The 17,451-nt window shown below is 41.9% G+C and overlaps 2 protein-coding genes across 4 annotated transcripts in view; one reads left to right on the top strand and one right to left on the bottom strand.

The window, feature by feature from the left end:
• gsap (gamma-secretase activating protein) overlaps positions 1–12,679 on the top strand; it is a 27,492-nt gene extending 14,813 nt beyond the window's left edge. The window contains exons 24-32 of the mRNA XM_068586285.1: positions 1,701–1,762; positions 3,581–3,676; positions 6,237–6,307; positions 6,750–6,844; positions 7,562–7,681; positions 10,009–10,070; positions 11,467–11,568; positions 12,299–12,395; positions 12,566–12,679. Of these exons, the coding sequence (XP_068442386.1) occupies positions 1,701–1,762; positions 3,581–3,676; positions 6,237–6,307; positions 6,750–6,844; positions 7,562–7,681; positions 10,009–10,070; positions 11,467–11,568; positions 12,299–12,395; positions 12,566–12,666 (806 nt within the window). The 3' untranslated portion in view covers positions 12,667–12,679. The remainder of the gene's footprint in view (positions 1–1,700; positions 1,763–3,580; positions 3,677–6,236; positions 6,308–6,749; positions 6,845–7,561; positions 7,682–10,008; positions 10,071–11,466; positions 11,569–12,298; positions 12,396–12,565) is intronic.
• Positions 12,680–16,267: 3,588 nt separating this feature from the next.
• ccdc146 (coiled-coil domain containing 146) overlaps positions 16,268–17,451 on the bottom strand; it is a 41,750-nt gene continuing 40,566 nt past the window's right edge. For all 3 annotated transcript variants that reach the window (XM_068586622.1, XM_068586621.1, XM_068586623.1), the window contains exon 23: positions 16,268–16,503. In XM_068586622.1, the coding sequence (XP_068442723.1) occupies positions 16,303–16,503 (201 nt within the window). In that variant the 3' untranslated portion in view covers positions 16,268–16,302. The remainder of the gene's footprint in view (positions 16,504–17,451) is intronic.

Genomic DNA, 17,451 nt, shown 5'->3' on the forward strand with positions numbered 1-17,451 from the left:
GTCGAGAGGAAGAAGGTGAGAAGTGGGAGAGGTGAGTGTGAAAGGAAATTTTAAAAGAGTGGAGTTGAAGAATGCTTCAATTATATAAATGTAGGGGTTTATTTACCTCCTTCACCTCTCTCCCATCTGCTCTTTCGGCCTGGCTCTTGTCCACAAGGCGGGAACTTCCCTCCCCTCAGCTAATTCACACAGATGATCTCATGCACTCAGAGCCTCCCTCAGATTCACTTGTAAAACACACGCTCTCTTCATCACTTTTACAATCCATGCAAGGCTTTCTACTCTGCTCACAACAATTATTAGAAAGTCATGGCAAACCAGAAAGTCCTACAGCCACGTTCTATTTATGAAACGTTGTATAGTCTGGGAATCACCAAAGTTATTGCTATTCATCTGGAGGGAAACATGAATGTCAGTTCCACATTTCATGGCGATCCATCCATTAGTCCAAAGCTAAAAATGTCAACCTCGCGTTGGCACTAAAGGAGGAGTCACAGGATTGTTAATGTCAGATATAAATCACCAGCGAACCACTAATGTCTGTGCCAATTGTTGTACGAATCCGTCCAATAGATGTTGAGCTACTTGCCCAGATAAGTGAAGCAATCATCACGTCCTGCCTGGATGACAAGTCAGAGCATCACCAGAGTCCTTAGGATTCATCCTCTAAGCTCCAAAGATATCGGCACCAAATTTCACAGCAGTCTATCCCAAAGTTGTTAGTATTTCAGGACCAAAGACTGACATCCCCAGAGCCATGCTGCTAGTCCCAATAGCCCAAAGCCCAAAGTGACAACTGCAAATGGCTATGATGTGTTGGACCAAGCTAACAAAACCAGAAGAGATCCCATTGACAAGAATATCAAATAGAGATATTCAGCTAATTCTCATATTCAAATTTGCATCTAGTTTAGCATTTTACTTCATGAATCAAGAAAGGTTTTGATCAGGTATTTTTTGATCTGGTAATTCATTATTCAACAATGCTTCCAGTTTGATGGATGAGATGGCCTTGTAACGGAGAGGATACACGGTTAACACGTGTGTTTATGTGTGTGTCCAACCCATGTCCATTGGCGTGAAAAGCTCAGACTAAGAACACCAGCCAATTGTCTTAATATACCTCATTTCAAAAACAGTTGATGACTTTGAACTTCTGACAGGCATACATCAAATCTGGCAGCGCATCCTGTCAGCTGGCTGCGCCCTGTAAATGCTATTTATATGTGTCACGTATTACACTGTAACATCAAAACGCCAGCTTCTCGCAGGTCTGTGAAAGTGATCAAAAGACGGTGTGTGCTTCTGAATGCGAGTGTGCAATAATTCAACTGAAGTGACCTGGCTGAAGCATGGTCCACTTTTGTGTGGCTGATATAAAAACACACACTCACACGCACGCACACACATAGGACACAGCAGGATTGCAGCCATAACCTCCAGGCGTCTGAATGTATTTTTAAAGCGAACAGTCATCCAGAACAGTCCATTAATGTCTACTTCCTTTATTAAGGCCATAACAAGTCAGAGTCTGGGTTTCATCCATTTCTACTAATGGCTTTTTAAAAATAATGTTACTGCACTAACACACTTGAGGCCACCTGTAGTGTTCGGTCTGGCGTGGCTGCTTTTTTCAAAGGTTTCTTCAAACGTCTCTTTTATGTGCAAGTTCCCACTATTGCCTTGTCTCTCTCCTCCAGATAAGAAGCTGGTGCCACTTTTCCAGGAGGAGGACCATCAACAGAGGGCGCTAATAGGCCTGGTGAGAGACGGAGAGGCTGGCACCTATCAGTGGCTACCGCGCGCACGCACACACACACACACACACACACACACACACACACACACACACACACACACACACACACACACTGCTAATAGTAGCTTGGGCGAGACGCTTCGTTTCTATAAAGGGAAAATCAAAATGCAAGAAAATCGTATACTTCCAAATTTTCTAAGGAAGGGCTCGCACAAGAGGGGGTCAAAGAAATTAATTTCTTTATCTTGAGTTTGGTGTGGAGAGCTTGACTGGCTTGCTCTTACCACAGCCCCATCCAAATCTTTGATAAATTGTGACTCTGGCTCTGAGCCAGGGCGTGTGTCCCGTTGATGGACGGACAAACTCAAGACGATTGTGTGACTACAGAGTGTGTAGTATGAGGGTTGGAGTTGACAAGGAAGCTCAAAATTCATTGAAGTTGGATGAAATTACCCCAAAATGACTTGATCAAGCTTGATGCTTGTTAGCTTTCTGTCTTTTTCTGTGGTTTTAAGCTCAAGTTGTGGTCCCACAGTATGAGTATACTATATACAATCAGCTTTGCTTTCATATAGAACTATGGCGGTGGTACCAGGATCCTCTGGTTCGAAGTAAGAAAGCCATTCATAAGATTCCAAAAAGGTTTTTATTCGTAACTTGCCTGCTTTTGAAAAGCATCACTTGTGAAATGCTGTCAGCCAAATGAATCATTCCATAAAAGGACCAGTCATTCATTCAGTCATGACAAAACAAGCTGATATTTCCAAAGCAGAAAGCCCCGAAAAAAGACTGTCGTTAACATCCTACCACTCAAAATCAAAAAGCAGGAGCAGAATAGAAAATAATGAACCACTTATTGTTGCTTTTGATACCGCGCCGACTTTGACGTCCTCTTTTTTTCTTCGAAGTTTGAGTAATTGTGGAGCGTGGCTCTTTTTCCTCTCCGCTGACACTCACTGTCGCAGATGAGGCCAAGTTAAAAAAGTAAAGTAAAGTGCTTCATTGATGAAATCCTCCGTAGATGCATTGAGCGCTCCAGATTGTTGACATACAACAGTTCACCAGCCCCTGGAGGGGAATTCTTCCTCTAACATGTGTTGATATATAGACCACTAAAGATCCACAGTGAAACGCTGACAGCCGATCCTTTCCCACCATAGTCATCTTTTAGGTGAAACTCCAGTTACGCTTCAGATGAGTCAACGCTTCTAAAAAAGGGCATCTTAAGGTCCCTGTCCTGCGTTTCTTTATTTATTTTACTGTACGCTGTTTGATGGGCATTTTCATATCCTCCATTTTTCCCTGTGCTCAGCAGAGTTTTTAAAGAGTAGATAGCTTCAATTTAATGGAGTTCAGGGGAGATGCTAGCATTCCCTCAGCTATTCTTAGAATGACACAGTCCTCCTGCCTTTCTCTCCTTATTCCCTCCATCACTTCATCCATCACTTTTACCCCTTTCTCTCTTTCCTCTTCTTTCCTCTCCCTCCTTCTTTCTCTGGCCTCTTTCCTTCTGTCTCCTCCTTATTCCCCTTTCCTCCCTGAAGGATATCAGGTCATTCTGTCAACTGTCTTTAGACTCATCTTCTGTACCGCCTCTTACATCTACAGGTCTCCTGTCTTCCCTCCTTCCCTCCTTTCTAACTCCATGGTTAAATCAATTTTGGGACTTTATTGTCAAGGGAAAAGTCAAGCTGCACTCAATTTGACCCTGCTGAGTGCACAGCAAAGTCTTCTCTAAACGCGCAAACACAACATTTACTCAAGGCTACATACACACACACACACACACAGAAAATAATCAATGTGTTTTTAACATTGCAGACGGTTGACAAGCTCCGAGAGCATCTCAACAGACACCTGCCTCGGATTGGGAAGAAGAAGATCGACACGCTGGTTGTCAACTACGTAGCCAAACTGGTTGGTACACCGTGTGTGTTGCACAGATAAAGGGAGGTACGGGAGCCGTGTATACTCCCGTGAACCCTTTTTTTTCTTTGGAGGTACATCCTTCTTCGAGTTATGTTTATTTAATGTTTGCCCTTACTCTTTTTCGGCAAGGTTAAGTGCCACTCACGGCGAGGACAACTCAGTGGAAAAGGCAGCGAGTTCTCCACTTAAGTTAAATGCTTTGACAGATGGATGTGTGCTCCTCAGATTAGAGAGGGTTTCTGGAAGCCATCATGTCGCCACTTCAGTTCTCTAAAACAAACAGTTTTCTGGTCGCGGCATGTAACCCTTAACCACTCAGAGACTTTTCGTGGGGATGTGGGAAACGCAATGTTTATCCCACATATTTATGGATGCGAGTGTCACCGCAGCCACCCAAAGAGCGGCAAGTGGGATCTGCATAACCGAGGGGAAAGACGCTACCGCTCTGCGTCTCAGTACCCTATAGAGGTACTTGGTTCTGTAAAGTCAGTCTTTAGTATTCCTGGGAAGTAAATCCCTTCACAGCTAGGAGCCGCTGAAAGCAGACATGGAGCATATATCAACACAAAAGTATTAAATCAGGCCAAGGGTAAGGCTGGAATTGAATAGAAAGCAGGAAGCACCACGTTTCGGGACTTTATGGAATTGCAAATGACAGAGTAACAAAGACAAAACAAATCCTGCCTGCTCTCAGCTGGATAGGTCGGTGGCTCAGCTCCGTACGACAGGCTTATGAGTTTCTACCTCCGCCGTCAGACTCCAAATGGAAGTAATAGAAAAAGGCATGTCTGTAATCATTTTGGCATCGCCCTGCATCCTGGCAAACGTGGTTATTATTGAATTTATTCAGAGGAGGGAAAATGAAAAAGTTTCTCATCCGGGGAGCAGGGTTTATTAAAACACACACACACTAAAGGACCCATAAGAAACATCCTTCAGGGACGCTTTAGTTCCCGAACAGTCGAGTAACTCAACAGCCGGGTGATGTGCTTACACATCAAGCTGACTCATGCTTTAAAAACTCGGGGAGGTACATTTTCAAAGAGGGCTGACTTCCCCTCCACAAATAAAGAACATCTACCTCTTGTCGGCGCTTATTGAGACTAATGGCTGCGTTGACACAGGGGAGAAGTTGGGGGTGAAATAGATTACAGCTTTTAGGAGCAAGGGAACTTCTGCTGTGATAGATTACAGCTCTGCAGCACATTATTGTCACAGATATTTATTTCTCATTCCCGTTGCTACAGACAACTGAGATGCATTCCTTTTCATCACGTAGCCAATGTCAGAGCAAAGAACAACCCGCCAATAGCTGAATATGATTACTATTCAGGAATACGTATTAAAATAAATTGAATGGATTTAAATAGGTTGCAATATTCCCAATTATACAGAACGAGTTATTCTATACCCAAGGTTATTTAACTTTTTCTCAGCAGGGGAGTCACACTGTCTTTGTCAGGCCGAGGCTCATTAAGACAAATCGCTGATTACAGATTTTATTCTCATGAACGTCACACTGGGGATAGTGTGCATGAGTCTGCGGCTTTAAATCACTTGTTTAACTTTTTGTCTTCAGCACAAAAACATCTTCTACATATTTGTTTTCCCCCTTTTTACTTTTTTATCTTCAGGGCCCTGGATCAGCAACGAGCACGCGAGATGTTAGTTGGGGAAGAAAGAAAAAATGAATAATTTATTTCGCTTGAAAGTAGCCACCTCCTTGTCAAACAATGAATATCTGATAGCAGAAAGTTTTAGTGTGTATCCAACACTCATTTTATACTGTTAACCAAAGAGTGGACCAACTGCTCACCACTTTCTTAATCTGCATTTATAGAGACGTCCCTAAATTCCACTGTGGTTATTTATTTGCGAATTTATTCCATAACTAGTGTACAGACAACATGAAAAATTGTGTATGGAATAGCAGCTAATTAGACAAACACGGCATTGTGATAAACCTCATGAAGGATGTTAAATCTGTACAAGAGAAGTTAAAAAAACAACAACCGGGAGGCTGATCATGATGTGCGTTTTTTTTTTATTTTGGTCAAGTTCGTTACGTAAGTAAAGCTAATTGCATTTCCCTGAGGTCAGAGGAGGACACCGGTGGAGGGTTTCCCACTGGTGTGCCGGATGTGGAGGAGGCAGACCGTCTTCCTGTTATTCAACACGTGTGTGCTCCAGCACGCAGCGGGCATGTTTCAAAGGAGTCAAGTGCATTCAGATGATCCTGCATGCTGAAAGACGAGTTGCGAAATGATGTGGAAGTGCGTGAAAGGTGCGATCTCGTCCGGACCCACCGCTCGGTTTTCAGTGGAAATAAATAGGGGGAAGTAGGAACAAACCAAAAGAGGGAAGCGAGAATGTCGCTCATCGAGCAAGTGAGCATTTCCATGAAAAGGACATTGTCGTGGCAGAAAAATGTCTTGTTTCATTTGAATCTAATCGAGCATCTCCTTCCCGAAAGCACTAACATGGGTGTGTGTGTGTTTGTGCGTGTTTGTGTGTGTGTGTGTGTGTGTGTGTGTGTGTGTGTGCTTAGCTGGAGCTCATCAGACACATGCTGGAGTCCGTCTGGCTGAAGTACAAACTGGGCCCTTGTGTTTTGTGCTCGTGAGTAGCCCTCCCTTATCAGTGTGCGTCTCCTTCAAAGTTTGTGACTTAATGTAATGTATGTGTAAAGCACTGACTGTGTGTCTGTGTGTGTGTGTGTGTGTGTGTGTGTGTGTGTGTGTGTGTGTGTGTGTGTGTGTGTGTGTGTGTGTGTGTGTGTGTGTGTGAGCGCGCACATGTATTCATCTTCACGCATGTGCGCTCCAAACCCTCCATCCCTCCCCACTGTGTGTGTCCACATGAGCAAACTGTTGATTACCCTTCTTCACATGTGCGCTCACGTTACATAACATTCCTGTCCGGATTTTTCTGTGTGTGTGTGTGTGTGTGTGTGTGTGTGTGTGTGTGTGTGTGTGTGTGTGTGTGTGTGTGTGTGTGTGTGTGTGTGTGTGTGTGTGTGTGTGTGTGTGTGTGTGTGTGTGTGTGTGTGTGTGTTTTCCAGCAAGCAACGGGGCAGTCCAGCCGAGTGGTCTGTGCTTCACTTCATGTTTCGGATCCTGGAAGCCACGAGGGGTCTCTGTCTGCCCCTCCCTCCTGGTACTATCCACGCACACACACACACACACAAACTTAAACTTTGAGTTGTTATAATCCAGTCCGTCTGTCTCAGAATAACAATGTGTGTTTGCACTGAGGGAAAACAGACCTGCTCTCTTCAGCATTAATGTAACCAAAAATATGTTAAACATTAGCATAGCGCAGACATGGGCAAAGTGTGAATACATTTTCAATCATTTGAATTCATTTTCAAGTGTTTGCCATATAACCCCCCCTATTACACACTTACATGACTTTAGTTGCTCATGAGGAGCAGTTTACAGGTTAGAATCCTTGTCTGGCAACAAGAGGAAGAGCCTCATGGCCTGAAGCAAGGCAGCACACCCATGTCAATGGGGGTAAATTGTGTGCGAAGCTATAAAACAGTTGCAGTGAGTCTGTGTCCCTTTCGGTCAATATAAGTTACTTAAAATGAGTGAGGTCGTAAGTGTTTTTAACCACGCTAACGGCACAGCTCTTCGTCCAGTACCTGCTAAACATCTTCCTCAGCAATGTGAGCGTGTTAGCTAGCATGCTGACGACAGCGCGAAGCTCAAAGCACTGCTGTTTCTAAAAACAGCCTCACAGAGCCGCGAGCATGGTTGTAGCTGTAGTTTTACTCTTTTGCTTCTTTTGTTGTTTTCAGAAACATCAAAAAGTTCCTCCTTCTTCTTTCTCTTCATCTGCCCCATTGTTCTCTCTCTCTTGTCTCTCCAGGCTATCACACCCTGTTAGCGGTGTTTGCTGTGCGTTGCCTCCCTCATCACACCTTCCTTCAGTACATTGATCACGGCTTCCTGCAGCTCACGGAGACCTTTGTGTCTCGGCTCATGACGGGTACACACACACACACACACACAGCTATGTTTTTGCATATGAGAAGTTTTTCAATGAAAAGTCAATCGTTTCATCCTCCTCCTCTTCACACGGAAATATCTCAACAACTATTGGTTGGATTGCGATACCATTTTGGACAGATATTTATGTTCCTCTCAGGATGAATTGTTTTGTGCCATCATCAGGTCAATATTTCAATTTGTCCAATAAAATAAATCATTGTTTAAAATATATATGCTTTCAAATGAATATTGTAAACGATATGCTGGAGGCAGCATTAACAAACAACATAATCTGCACATTAAATCTGAAGGTATGTACTGTGTTTAGTATTTCCAAGCTTATTATTACCATCAATGTCTATCAAACGACATCAGTAATATTTCCAGCATTACCACAGATGGCTGGAACGACCAAAAAAAAAAAACAACCACAGCAAAATAAGTGGGACAAACGGATGTGAACAGCTCTAATATGATCTATCTTATAAATACTAAATGTCTTATTTTTGCATTTAATCTTTATATTTTGTTTTCATTTTAGTTTAGTTGTTACATTGCGTTTTTTCTTTTGGTGTATTTCTTTTCTCCCTTTTTTTTGAACATCAATTGAAGAACCAGCCAACAAGCTATTTGCTAGCCTCGTTAAGTTTAAGAATGATTAAAAGTTGAATTAATTAATCCAGAATGATTTATCAGGGCCAGGAAACATTGCCACTGATTTGCAAAGGCAGAATATGAAAGTTGTTGCTTGTTTTATTTTAAAATGTCTTATTATTTATTCGTGTTTGCTACTGAGCGAGGATGAAGTCATGACTGAAACTCGCACCACACAGCTGTGAGCACGAGTTGTTGTTATTAAGTGGTAACGTTTACCACACTGACTCATGAAACAGGTAAGACGCTTACATATTTTCTTTCAATACTTTAGTCACTGTTTGTGCAGAGAGGTCAGAGGTTAATGTTAGCTACCATGGGGATGCAGAGCCGTACTCCAAAACATTGACGAGGTTTATTTGATATGTCTGAGTGTGTATTGTTTCAAGGCTAAACATTGGCGCTGAGCTCGAGTCTAAATGGTTTTAAACTTCAAAGTGAGAGAAATGGATGTTTCAGGACTTTGAAACATCCTTTGGGTTCATGCATCACCTCGCCCAAGGAATTGATCAAATAAGTATATATCTATTCCTACTAAGAGTGCTATTATTTTATCCAGAACATTTGTCTGGGCAGATGTGCACTTTCTGCCTCATTACAAACACACACAAACCGTCTCATCTATTTCCCAAACTAACCAGTCTTACTTTACTTGGTACTTTCCAAACTGCTGGTCTAGATATCTGATTACAGATATGAGGTTTTCAAATATCTATCCATTTTTTAAAACATAAAAAAAATCAAAATCAGAACCATTTATTGCCACGTATGATTTCACATGCAAGGAATTTTTCATGGCGGGTGGTGCATACATCAAAGAATAAACACAATGCAATGTACAATTAGAATATAAAATAAAGTGCACGGATAACAGTACTTCAAACATGCTAAAACTAAAAATGTCAACCTAATGAGAAAATATCATATTGGGAATATGCATGTCTGTACAACGCTTCATGATAATCTATAAATTGTTGAGATGTTTGAGTCTGAACCAGCGTTGCTCTCTCACAACCTCTGCTCCTGGAAGAGTCCAGGTCCTTCTAGGGCTAAAAGATAATCATGTGCAGAAGCTGCAGTAATAGTGCCAATGAGTTGCACTCTATTGCTGAAGAAAGTTTCAGAAAAAAAGATGAATAATCTGGCAAGAACTCCTAATGTATGATCTGCTCGCCTTGAGAAGTTAGTTTCTGTGTTGTTGTTGTTGCTTCTTCTGTGCTGGGTCAAAGGATCTCAGAGGCTCTCTGCTCTTTATGAATGCATGAATCTCACTGCAACACAAAACAATACATGTTGTCAAGTGTCTTAAAGCCAAGATAACAAAGTGTTGCTGACTCAGAAATGTCTTTCCTGAGGGATCATTTGTGAAGCCTTGATTGCAAAAACATTTTCTGTTTTTATATAAAATGTAAATTTCCCTCTAATTCTTTTTCTATCCTTGGAAATCAACATGGGAAAACAATTTATTGCAGATTTACAGCAATCTTGGCTTTTGTTGATTGTATTTGCATTTATTTTACATAAAGTGTCTCCAGATAAAGGAAATAGAAACTCTTTTAATCCAACATGTAATTTCAGAGAATTTTAAAATAATTATTGAGATCACCAGTCTTCTTCGGGGAGATCTTCAGAAAAGTAATGTCCTCTTTTCGCCTGTGTCTTTGTGTTTAGATTTGGACAACAGTGATGCCAACGAGAGGCTGAAGTTCAGCATACTCAAGAGATTCCCTGAGGTACTTCTGTGTGACTGTGTGTGTGAGTGTGTGTGTGAGTGTGTGTGTGTCTAATGGGAGGTTTTTGTGCAGGGCCAGGAGTAGTTTAGAGGAACCTGCCATCCAAATGATATGTTGAGTGGACAAACTTGGAGGACGGGACTGAGAAGTAGCAGTTCGGGGCCGGAGGGAGTTTCTCAATGTGCGAGGCTATTGTAATCCCATCTATTAGTTCGGGGGATAGTTTTGATCCTCTTTTCTCGGTTGGTCCTCTCCCCGAATGTCCCATTCTGGTCCAATTAGGAGTTTGAAGTTATTTTGGGTCTCATCTCCCTGAAGCCACCCTCAAGACAATCACAAAGCACACGTGTAACCGGCTGGGGTGTGTGTGTGTGTGTGTGTGTGTGTGTGTGTGTGTGTGTGTGTGTGTGTGTGTGTGTGTGTGTGTGTGTGTGTGTGTGTGTGTGTGTGTGTGTGTGTGTGTGTGTGTGTGTGTCTGTGTGTGTGTGTGTGTGTGTGTGTGTCTGTGTGAGTTGGGGATGGGTAATGTAGGCAGTTACCACTGAGTCTGTGTGTCGTTAACCCTTGTGTAACTTCCTTGTGTCCCCGTGTGGACAGAGTATATTTCCTCTGGAGTTAGGTGTGTGTGTGTGTGTGTGTGTGTGTGTGTGTGTGTGTGTGTGTGTGTGTGTGCGGGTGTGTTCCGTCCGCATTGTGTTCAGAGGAATGTCGAGTGTTTAGCGGCTCTGTTTTATGTCTTGCCTGTTAGACCTTTGTTGGACAGGAGAGATTTAGCAGGTACAACACACACATACATACACACACACACACACACACACACACACACACACACACACACACACACACACACACACACACACACAGGCACAGAGGCACACAGTGAGAAAACCAAAGATGCTGGCAAACTGTAGGAAAGTTATATCTCTTGGCTAAACCCAGCACCCACATCACTCTTTACTCTTGTGATAAACATATTTTAAGCTCATGGAGTTACGGTAAACCTCATATGATATAGTTCACACTTCTGCAGTAACACATAAACAAGAGACACACCTGCTCTTTGCCAGTTCAGACTTTTAGCCTTGTGTTTATATCGAGATGTAACCTATATCATCTCAATCTTATTGTCAGTCACCTGTAGTCTCTATTTGCTTAGGTGTTATGTGTTACTAAGGCGTGCGTTGCTCAACACTGGAAAATATGATTTCTCTGGAATCCCTCATTAGTGGTCAAGTCCTCAATAATATGTGGAAAAAAAGAAAAGGACAGATGTTTACTTTGCTCCAGAGATTACTGCTTCTCATGACGCAACATAAGCTACATGTCTGAAATGTAAACTTGTGTGTGTGTGTGTGTGTGTGTGTGTGTGTGTGTGTGTGTGTGTGTGTGTGTGTAGCCTATGAAGCAGAGGATCTACCATATGTGGGACCATCCTGTCAGCTCAGCTTCGATCTCCAGAGATTATACCAGGACGCTGCTGGAGAAACACAACAACAAGGTAGTGTGTCACACATGCTGCAGGGAGTGACGCACACACTAGTAGCAACGCAGACTAGCATACACAACATGTGCTAATTAGCGATAAACACAAAGTACAGCTGAGAATGGTGGAAATGGTATTAGTTGCGCAGGTTATTGATCATAAACCACAGTATTGGATGAGCTAAAAAAGCCAATGACCATGTGCTGGAGTCCCTGAAATGTGAGGCTGTTTTACATCTTTGTAAATTCAAACTGTTTGGATATTAGACTGGTGGTCGGACAAGACAAGCTTTTTGAAGTAATCCCCTTGGGCTCTGGAAACTTGTGATGGGCTATTATCACAAGTTTCTGACAAGGAATCCTTGCAGCTCTAAAAATGTTAACTCTAGAAAAAGCGTACATTTCTGCAATGTTGGAGAAAAAAAAAGAAGTCCTCTTTGGCATTCTTTATCAAACGTGTTTAAACAGTGACCCTAGCTGTACAGCCAGCCCATCATCCATCCACTTCACGATGCTATTGGCTGGTTTCAGTCAGCTAATTGCCCAGCTGAGCCAGTGGCATTTTGTGCAATGACAGATAAGAATTTATAGCTGCTGAAAAAGTTAAACTCCAGCCAACTTCATAGAGAAACACGAGTGAGTTAAGGGGACTAGTTTGGGGATTCGCTGCAGATTTATCTTGACTGTGTGCATCCTTGAAAACTGCAGAGCCCACAGTTGTGGTTTTGTTTTGTCTTCCTCCTCAGGGATGTGCGTTCGCCAGCAGAGACAAGCCCGGCTTCAGACCTGAGTTTCTGCCCCTTACCTACTTGGCAAAAATACTCTCTGATATAGAGGAACAAGGTAGTGTATGTGTGGGTCTGTACCCGGCCTGCTCTAGATTCTTTTGGAGGCCTTTGGAGGATTAAGTGTGCGTTTATGTGCGTGCTTTGGAAGGAAGGAAGTGTGCGGTTGTGTTGCATCCTCCATCAGAAGCGGAATTGCTCTCTAACTCCTCTTTTCCGGTGTTGCAGCTCTGAACCCTTTCGAGGAGCAGGAGAACGTGGACGCCAGGTTCGTGGAGGAGACGGCTCTCAAACAGACGCTAATATTGCTGGGCTTTGAAAAAAAATGAAGCATGTCGAGGGCAGGGAGGGAGGGGGTTGCGGGATCCGGAGGTGGATGGATTGGGGGAGAAACACATGAGGGGGAAAATGTGTTTCAGGGAACAGTCATCATTGTCTGGGCCTGGAGGATAAATAACGGATGGATGGATGATGGAGGGATGGAGGGCGAGGAGTAAAAGATGAATGTCGAGATTGAAAGGCAGAGCACTCATAAACAAGCTCTCAGTGCTTGATGAAAGATTAGGATGGGAGAGAGGGGTAGATGGATGGAGACGCCCCAGAGAAGGAACGATGGAGGGGAGAATATGAGGCAGATTGGAAAAAATAGCCACCAAGTTTTTTCCTCGTAAACATTGAGGTGCGCAAGGGACAATATCTACAGTACCAAACATTATAACACAATAGAAAACAGTTAGGTCTTCAGTTAGTGGTTTAATTCAATTCAAGGGAACCTTGCTTTTCAAATATTTATTGAAAATCAATGAATGCAGGCAGCTATTTATGTGAACTGTAGCAGCAACAATTCTCTGCACAACTTCTCCATTTTCTCCTCCTGCAATTTATGGACACTGATGTCAAATACTGCAAACGGTATTTATAAATCAAACTCTTGTTTTATCCTCCCGTGCTCTCTGTGATGCCGCTGCACCCCATCAACTTGATTACATGCTGACAAAAGCTTTACGGACAGAGTAGCTTGACATGGTCGGTCAGTGGCTGCTGTACATTCAATTTGATATTAACTCTTGAGTTATGATGCTGAAAAGAGCTTTGCATAACTCAGTGAGGCGACCCGGCAGATTTAAAACGGGAAATACACTGTGACTTTATGCCAAAGCCCTGGATTCTGAGATTACTGAGAGTGTCTAGAATATATAGAAGATTCCTCGATGCTGAATGGACAGTAAGGACCAGGGATCATTTAAATGTGTTCAATGCTAACAATGGTAAGACACCTATATAGTTGATTTCTTTATACTTGTTTTTCTACAAAACTGCCCAAATCTTTTTCTAAAATTGTCATTAATAGAGTATTTAACTGTCTACATTTTGATTTAAAGTACGACTGTTAAACCTTTAAAAGACAAAATGAAAAGGTGAATTCCACTGACATGGTCCCATTGTGTAATCAGTCCACAATATGCCTTACAAATCAAACAGGACAGTTTTTTTTTCTGTACTGTTTATTATTGTCTGAAAAAACTGTTTTTTTGTATGTTTCGTTAATGTTAATATATATTAAAAAAAAACAGGACAGTACAGGGTTAATGATAAACCCTTATGAATTTAGGAATAACAACTAAGAAGTTTTGCCACACACATACACACACACACACACACACACGCACGCACGCACACACTCAAACGTGTTGTTTTGATAAGGTCCCTGCGTCCTCTATCATGACTGAGCTCTTAAAGTAAATGGTGTGTGTGTATGTGTGTGTGGCATGTGTTCATAATCCTTTTTATAGTGTTTAAATGTTGGCATCATCTGAGACTAAATGCCATAGATGATATAAATGTCATGTTGTGCTTTCATTTGATACTTTACAACATTCCCCTGGAAAAAAAAAGGGATTTCTGACTCACAGTGTCTTATGTTTACACAAAAGAACTTTGTAAGATGGATTGTGAATAAAGACATGTTTTTGTTTTGTGCATTTTTCTTGAATTACTGCCATACCTTTTAAAGAACGTGGTGTACAGATAAGCTTTGTGGCAACAGCTGGGCCTCGGCTTTCTTTGTCTTCTCTGAATTCCCTTTGAACTCTGACAAACCGAGTGCCAGTTACATTGTTGAGTTTGAGATGAATGAGGCAATGATCTCAACTCGCAGGCTAACAGCTTGAAGGCTCAGCGCAGGAGGAAATAAGCTCATAGATTCTCAGGAACATGAATGTCTTTTGGACAGATTCAGGAACTAATCTCTGCTTCAGTCATCATACATGCCGCGTCACCTTTCAGGAGGAACGCACCCATCACGCTTTCATGTTTGTTTTGCAATACCATTACACAATCTTTTCCAGTGATTTTTTTATTTTATTTTCATGTTTACCATCTCAGTACAGTCATCTCAAAACATATCTTTAGGGGAAATTCCTCTTTTTAATGTGAAAGAAACATGGTTTTTTTTCGACCTCTCTATTGCCTCCAAACTCTGTTATGCAGGCAGTGTTATGTAGCCGGCTAATAAGCACAAACAGTTAGAGGCTACGCTAATCTGACAGCTCTCAACATTAGCCTGCAGTGGATGATCACACAAACACACACCCTCACATGCACACACACAGACACACACCACTGGGTGGACAGGGCTGCCTCAAAATCTAATAAACTCGACCTGCTTCCTTCTTGAACCTGTCAAGTGGTTAGCTAACACATTATGTATCGCAAACTAAGCTAACAGCACGGGTTTAACTATTACTTTTGGCTAATAATTTCAAATATGTATCCATTACTTGGAGCTTATTATTTAAACTGTACAGTTCACCACTAAGGCTGTTTTTCTAGCTCGTTAACTTGTTTTAATGCACCTGTTACAGCTGATTTATGCAGGTGGGAGGTGTCTCCTGAGGAACATATGGAAATATATGACCCAAAAGCTCAATCTCACCAATTTGTAATTACACTTGGATGTTTATTTCCCTCCTTAACACAAGTATGTGTATATTATGATTCATATTCTGTTACTCTTTAACGACTGCAGAAGCACATAGTTGTGAAACGACTGCTCACAGTACTGGCCTTCACTTGAACTTGGTTCACAAACACAGGTGAAGCTTGCGAGCTGCACAAAGTGCACTTTGACACCAGGACTACTTTCCCCGTAAGCCAAGATCAGCAGATAGAACGACTTCCAAAACATTTGTAGATGTTTCAAAGGCAAATCACTTTGTTTTTGGTCACCAGTGACCATCTCTGAACTCTCCACCCCATTTAGAGCTCCACTTTTATCCATTTTCCTCCACCGACTCTTCTCCATTTCTTGTTCCACTTCATTTAAATTCTCCTCTTCCTTTGTCATTCTCTGTGCTCGTTCATTGCCGGGTCTTCCTCTCTATATTTACATTTATCATTTTAGGCATTAAGCAGGCACTCCTAGCCTGGCTTAGAGCTTAAGCCAATTCAAATGTATTCACCAGCAGATAGATTACAAGTGTGCAGGATGAAAAGACAACAAGACTAAAGAATATGCAGAAATATTACAGCATCTCTAAAACAATTTATCTTTAATAGAGAGGACGATAAAAAGGACAAGAACAGAAGTTTTTTATTTTTATTGGACGACATGATGTAACGCACACATTTCATCTGCCCCATGTCCCTTATCTTCCTCTCCACTCGCTTACGGTATTTAATGTTACTGAAAGCAAGATTGTAAACAAGCTATTGCCAGTAAATAAAAAAAGGGAAACAAAATGACTACCAGATGCGGTCCACAAGTGCGCTTCCACATGACAAAACAACAGTGGTATGCTGGACACTGAGGACAAAAACATACTCGAGATGCAGGGAGGAAGAGAAGGGAGCGGCACAGAGAGTTATGTAAAGAGCAGATGGAAGTGTGAGATAGAAACGAGTCAAATCAATGAAATATATTTGTACAAATTGAATTCATCCATTAGGTTTATGAATATTGTTTTCTATATCTGTAAGGGTTTGATCGCCGGTTTGCGGAAGTGCCTCATGTTGGCTCCTGGCTGGGAGGGTTTGAAGGGGGCCTGGGCTCCGTAGGGTTTGGGCAGAGGGAGCGCGTCTGACTCGGGGATGTATGCATTCGGACGGGTTTCAGCCATGGTGTACTTCCCATTAGGCAGCTGGTTCCACTCCTCTTCTTCAGCAAGCTGCACACACACACACACACACACACACACACACACACATACACACACACACACACACACACACACACACACACACACACACACCAGAGACAAGTTTAATATTTGTAGCAAGACAGATGACCTTGGACTAAATAGTTTCCTGAATTTCAATCATGAAAATGGAATAAAAAATGTATTTTCTAAATTTCAAGATAATACAAAGCACAAGAGAACAGATGAGTGCATGAGACAAGAATCACGACCACTGATTCAATTTTGATCCATTTTTGATGTGGCGATGACTTTGACACACCCACAGGATGAGAAAGTGACGAACCGCAACATCAAATGACAGCTGCTGTGATGTAGCACAAACTGCTGGGTACTGTAGCTTTTGGGAAACACGGAGTTTATATATATCATAAAAAGACTGTTTTTGTCACAAATTCAGTGGCTGGCAAAAATTGACATGAAGCCAATATGGATGATGGATCAATTTGTAACCCTGGCTGCCTTCTGCTGAGAAAAACAGAAAGAAAAACTCTAGTGTACACATGTCCTTGTGACACGACAGCCCTCACTTTGACTTTCACCCCACAACAGCATGCAAATGAACTGTGCCTAAATCGAACTGAGACTTCAAAGAGATGGCGATTTTTCTCATGCATATGAAGAGTTTATCCGCTGGCATGTGATCTAAGGACTGCACACAAAACAAGGAATAATGGCTTTGAATGCAAAAAAGAAAATAGCAGGAACTGGCGATAAATAAACAGGACAAAACATATTCTTATCGGGTTCATGAAATACATTTACATTTCAAAAAGAAGCCCTTGAAATGCATGACGAATAATACATCTTCAAATGTAGTAAAAAAAAAAAAGAAAAGCATAAATACTTTAAATCAGATACACACTAACACTTCAGTTTCTGGAGAATTCTTCTGATTTTTTATATATTGGTTATGCA

This window comes from Clinocottus analis, unplaced genomic scaffold, assembly GCF_023055335.1.
Source record: "Clinocottus analis isolate CAN_PGR_092001 unplaced genomic scaffold, fCliAna1.0.p SCAF_20, whole genome shotgun sequence".
Taxonomy (NCBI): Eukaryota; Metazoa; Chordata; class Actinopteri; order Perciformes; family Cottidae; genus Clinocottus; species Clinocottus analis.